This window comes from Centropristis striata, chromosome 22 (assembly GCF_030273125.1).
Source record: "Centropristis striata isolate RG_2023a ecotype Rhode Island chromosome 22, C.striata_1.0, whole genome shotgun sequence".
In the NCBI taxonomy this organism is placed as follows: domain Eukaryota; kingdom Metazoa; phylum Chordata; class Actinopteri; order Perciformes; family Serranidae; genus Centropristis; species Centropristis striata.
Genome location: NC_081538.1, coordinates 5,227,004 through 5,233,003, shown reverse-complemented (window position 1 = coordinate 5,233,003; position 6,000 = coordinate 5,227,004). Strand labels below are relative to the sequence as shown.

Genomic DNA, 6,000 nt, shown 5'->3' with positions numbered 1-6,000 from the left:
GAGTTGGCAGAGTAGTAGTCCAGAGTCACATAAACTGCATCGTTCCGCTGGATCATCATCAGCTTGTCTTGAGGTGGAGGAACAAACTTTCCCGCCATCGGTTCTTTTTCTGTATCAGACTCTTCTGCGTGTCTACATGAGACGAAAAGATCTGACGATTAGGATTTTCAATTTAAAAATCCACAGTTGTGCAAATCAATTGGATAATTTACATTTCTGACCACTGGTTCCCTGTCTATATGCTTGTCGGAGCATAAAGTATGGAGGTAAATCTGTGTCATCGGATTTTGAAATTAAAAAGCCATTGAATTTCTAGCACTGAATATTTATGTATTGAAAATATGTATCTGAATGTTTTTAAATGTTAATAAATTCAACAGGCAAAATTCAGCTGCAAAAAATTCAGTGTTAACATTGGGGCCCCAATAAAGAGCAGTTGATTCTAGATTCAAGATCGGGAGCATGCGTCAAGCAAGAAGAGCGAGCACAAGCCATGAAAGGCAAGGTGAAAATTTTTTTTTCTGGCACTGTTGGCCAAAATTTAAGTTTATCTCATACAAATGTGATAGTAACTCCTACATATGATTGGGTGTCTGACCATGATCATGGTGTCTGCAGGCAACCTATCCTACCTAATGTGTATATGATGTCCTGAATGCAAGAAATGCCATATGTAAAATAAATGTAACAACAAATAGCAAGTTATTGTTTGGACATTATAGCTGATGCGCCTGGACATGGCTGTTACACAGTCGGCCCGTGTGTTTTAACTGTAGCAGACTGGTGTTATTTTCAGGGGATTTAAGGAGATAAACACAAGATCTACAGTACCGGTCAAAAGTTTAGACACGCTTTTTGCAGCTGAATTTTGCCTGTTTAATGTTGGATTTCTAAACATGTCAACACAAAATTTTTTAACGTTGAATGGAATTCAGATACATAATTTCAATGCATAAATATTCAGTGCTAGAAATTCAATGGCTTTTTCATTCAAAATCAGATGACACAGATTTACCTCCACATTTTCACGATAATACAGGAAGAAGTCCCTGTGGAAAATCGACTTAACAGTACACCATGGCGATGTATGGTGATCTATGGTAGCAGCAAGTATGATGGCAATAAACATGGATTATTCCTCTTCCAATGACGATAGTGAAAAAGATGAAAGAGCATAAATATATCTCATCTTATAGATACATTAGCACTCCTGGTGTGTTTGCTAAGACAAAAGCATTGGGAATTGCAGGTACGTTGGCTATGCGCCAGAGTCAGAGGGGAAATAAAGACAGATAGGAAAACACCAATTGATCTCAACAGCAAACAAACTATATGCATGTAAAATAGAAATTAACAATAAAATTACTCATTTAATGTGCCTGGACACAAGCTGATACATTCTTTCAAGTGATATTTAAAATCAAAATATCAGAGCACTTAAATGTTACCTGCCGAGAAGTCTTTGTTGTCTGTGGAAACTGACCGACGTGTCAGAGGGACGTTCACTCTTTACATATAGTTTCATTTGTTGGGAAATCATAGTTGCTAGATGGACCGGTAGCTCCAGTTCTATGAGTGTGTGCTGCGCCCGCTCAAGAGCTTTGCTATTGGTTAACCCATATCACACAGGTATTTACACTGCCCAATCACGAAGTGGCAAATGTACAGCACATCTACTCCTTTACTCTGAAAGAATTTAAAGCATTGTTTTATCTAATGAATAACTCCTACAGCATCAAAACTGATCTAAACTCAATGAAGAAGATTGTGTAGACGCTATCTGATGGATATTATCTCGCTCCTTTTTCTTTACTTGCTCTAACGTTAGCCAACATGGAGTCATCAGCACGTCCGCAGTCCTTGACAATAATCAGGTATATTTTTTCTAGAGCTTGACCTCTGACCTTACTTTAATGGGACAAGCAAATACAAACTTTCTCTATCTGAATTAAGAAAGTAGAAAACATTCACGATCATGCAATAATAATAAGCAATACTCTCTTCTTTTTTTAGAAACTTCTGTTTTATTTGTTGATCTGTTTGCTGAAGTGAGCACCTGTTAGATGAAGCTGATGTTACCTAACAGAAAGTGTGGAAAAGGAGGAATATACAGTATAGAAGAAGAGCTATTATATTGCAATTAACCAGAAAAGTAATTTGCACAGTTTTCAAAAGCAAATGTTAGAAAATGTAATGTATTATTACAACTTCTAATAATGATATGGTATCATATTAACATTTAAGACACTTACAGTAGTTCTGTTAAATTACAGACATCAAATATCAAAGAAAAGAAAGAATGAAGCGTAAAAGTTCACTTTATAAAGTTATTTTTGTTATGAGCTGTGTAGCAGTAAAATTTCAAGATGAAACACAAGTGTGTATCAGTGAATGCGCATCATGAGCCATGGGAAGTGTCCAGTGCGCGTCATGCCGAAGGTGCTGACGAAGAAGTTGAGGACTGTGGTGATGAAGACTATGATGGTGGTTACGTTGTTCAGGTAATCCAGACGTCTCTGCAGGGCGGAGTTATTCAGGTCCCGACGGCCTGTCACACACACGTACACACACATACACATACTATTTTTTATATTATTATCATCATGTGCACCTTGTTACTTTCTCCACCTCTGACCGTTAACACACACCAATCATCAGCAAAAAAACACAATAATCAAAGCACAGGCTTCTGTTAAATCAATACATTTATTCAGCTTTCTGGAGGAGAATGTGTACGTACATATTAGATATTTGTACTGTTACTGTTTTTAATATTACCCTGTTTTTTTTGTTTTTGTCTGGCATTGAACCTCGAAATCAGAAGTTTTTAAAATCAAGGATATATAACATTTTTCTCAAATAACCAAACAAGTGTAAAACAGTTGGAAATACACATAATGAAACACATTACACATTTTGAACAAGCACAGAAAATGAAAAAGAAAAACAAATGAAGCACATTTATATAAATATTCAGTTGGTTAAAGTGAAAATATTTTAGTTGGATTACAATGTGTTTAAAAAGCCTGGATAATCAAAAAGAAGTGTTTGAACATATGCAGCATGTTTACGTCTGTGTGCAGATGAAAATGGTCTGCAAGTGTGTTGCTGTGTAGAAATGTGTCTGATATGTGAGTTCATGTATGTTTTTTTTTTGTGTGCATGCGTTTTTCTTTCTTTCAGAAGTGGAGTCGAGCCAGCAGCCAGCGGAAGAAGCCGGTCCTCTTGCATCCGAAGAAGCTGACGAAGAAGTTAACCACTGTGGTGGCGAAGATGAAGCCCGTAGCCACGTTGTTCAGGTAGTCGAGTCGTTGCTGATTGGACACCACGTTCAGGTCCCTGCGGGCTGCAACATGCACGCACACACACACACACACACACACACACACACACACACATGAACAGACACACAAACACAAAATTTCAAACACTTCAAACACACACATGCACACAAATGATGCATGCACACTCACATTTACATACACTCAAAATGTTCCCATACAAACAAACATACAGTGCACTAATGAACCCATACAAACAGCAGCTTAACTCAGTCACACACCCTCCAGCCTCTGTTTACTTTATGTGACATTTTGACCGTTACCTAGCAAATATAATCTACTGTCATAATGTCCCGTAGCAAAGAACCCCCAGCTGTTCTGAAAATCTGCACATGGTGTCTGTTTTTATTCAGTTTCCCTGAGGGGACATTTTGAAGCTTGTTTTGTTAAACTGCTCACTTCTAGCCTCACCAGAAATTTAAAAATAATATAAAATGAAAATAGCAATTTTGAGCCTGTGGAGCTGAAGGTGGGACAAGCTTAATTTAAAGTCAATGCAAAGATGAGAACAGACGTCAGTTTGTTTAGTTCGTGCAAAATTAAGGTGAGGAAACATTCTTGCAATTTGAAAATGTTTCAACTTGAGCTAAAAGACAAACAAAAAATGTTGGATAGTGGACATTTTTCTTATTAACTTAAATGCAATGGAAGTTTTCACTATGCTGAAGAACAGCAGGAAGAGGGATATGACACATCATACATTATTACATTATTATATGGATTATATATTAATATCACTTTTTATTTTACTAGTTCAATTACATGGGATTCACTGCTCTCTAATGCTGGATTCTGCTTATATGAATGGTCATGTGATTAATATTCATTGAAGATCAAACACAACATGCATGCTTTTTACACAGAGCAGAGAGGAGAGGACAAGAGAGGTTCTAAGTGTTGTAGAAATGCAAATATTTCCAAATACAATATATAGCATGTGGAGACCCAATTTTTGTGAATATTTGGAAAAATGTTGTATATATAAATTAAATGTTATTAAAAAATGTTTTTAAAAATCAACTTGCGTTTTTTCTTTTGTTTTTTTATGATATATGTCATTATAACTGTGCTATTCAGAAAAAAAGACATTTTTGAATTGTTCCCACTTATAGCCATGATCGTGTTGATTCTATAGAAGTGCAGGACTTATAGTATATTGCAGTGAAATGCAATAAATGCCCTGAAACAGCTTGGGGTTCAGAGGGTTAAACATGCACATTTATGCTTATTTTTCTGTGTGTGTGTGTGTGTGTGTACGTACAGTGTGTGAATGTGCCTGCAGAGGGTGTCTCATAGAATGAAACGCTGCAGCAGCCACTGCAGGAAGCAGCTGCGTTGTGTGCCGAAGGCGGATTTGATGATGTTGATGATGAAGGTGAGGAAGATGATGCCGGTTGTCAGATTGTTCAGGAAGTTTAACAGCCGCTGATAAGAGGCGAGGAGGGTGAACTCACAACGAGCTGCACACACACACACACACACACACACACACATGCACATTCATTACACACGCAGACAACAAAGCACACAGACAGAAACACACAGACAAAGACACACACACACACACATCTAGTTGGTCCCATTCATACTGAATAACATCAGAGAACAGAAATACTGTAGTTGATTAGTACTTTAAGTAGAACACAAGTTACACTTCTCTGTTTGTGTGTGTACAGAATCTGGTCATGTGTCAGAAACTTTCCCTGGTTTTCAAAAAACTCTACATATTATAATTAATCCATACGTCAGGAAATCAGAAATGCATCCTGGCAAAGAGGCCGGTTCGCTCCATCCCGAAGACAGAGATGAATATGTTGGAGACGAAGATGAAGAAGATGATGATGGTCGTGCCGTTGTTCAGGCTGTCCAGACGCTTCTGGTTGGCCTCTTCGTTGATGTCCCGCCGAGCTGCAACAAGCACACACACATACACACACACACCAAAAAAATAACAAAAGAAAAATAACAAACTACACAAAAATCTGCATAAATATTTTTACTTTCATGTTGCACAAAAATAGAGAAGAAGACAAGAAGAAGTGAATGGACTTGCACTGTGTGTATTTTCATAACAAATCAATGTGTCAGCGTATTAGTATGTTAATATGACTGGTTAAAAACATGGAGGGTGGATTTATGAAGAAGGCGGTCTTTTGCTATACTGTAATGTGACTGGCTCACCAATGATGATGATGAGGACTCCAGCCACGATTTGGAGAATTAGGGAGAAGGAGATGAGCGTCAGGACAGCATAGTAGTACCTGAGGAGGAGAGAGATGAGGCAAAATTAACGTGATAATTCAAGAGTTTAGACCCAGTTTAATCTCCTTGTCTCTGTCACAAACACAGACACACTGTACCTGTATCCAGCTCCCTGCTCGATGACAGTCTTCATGTGTGTGATGTTAGCCAGGAACAGAGCGATGTCCAACATGCCCTCAGCTGCTGTCTTCTTCGTAGCATACAGGTTCATATTCAGATTAGAAGGTGAACCTCCCTGAAAGATACACAATTTATTTTACAGATTTCAAGCGATCCTTCCTGTCGCATGCTCAACCTCTATGTGCTAACTCAATTTTACAAACATCCTGTCTGTATAATGATTTGTGTATCAGCCCAAAAAGTTTTTTTATAGTCCATTCTACATCGAGATATTGAG

General features: G+C 37.8%; 1 protein-coding gene across 5 annotated transcripts in view; it reads right to left on the bottom strand.

The window, feature by feature from the left end:
- Positions 1 to 2,015: 2,015 nt before the first annotated feature.
- Positions 2,016 to 6,000, bottom strand: part of LOC131961108 (ninjurin-2-like) — a 36,539-nt gene continuing 32,554 nt past the window's right edge. The window contains exons 2-5 of one of the 5 annotated variants that reach the window (XM_059326380.1): positions 5,702 to 5,838; positions 5,523 to 5,602; positions 5,086 to 5,249; positions 3,208 to 3,346 (exon numbers count right to left, since the gene is read on the bottom strand). In XM_059326380.1, the coding sequence (XP_059182363.1) occupies positions 5,095 to 5,249; positions 5,523 to 5,602; positions 5,702 to 5,838 (372 nt within the window). In that variant the 3' untranslated portion in view covers positions 3,208 to 3,346; positions 5,086 to 5,094. Of the gene's footprint in view, positions 2,549 to 2,687; positions 3,347 to 4,602; positions 4,802 to 5,085; positions 5,250 to 5,522; positions 5,603 to 5,701; positions 5,839 to 6,000 lie in introns of those variants that run through there. The other 4 variants (XM_059326376.1, XM_059326381.1, XM_059326379.1 and 1 more) reach the window with 4 other exon arrangements.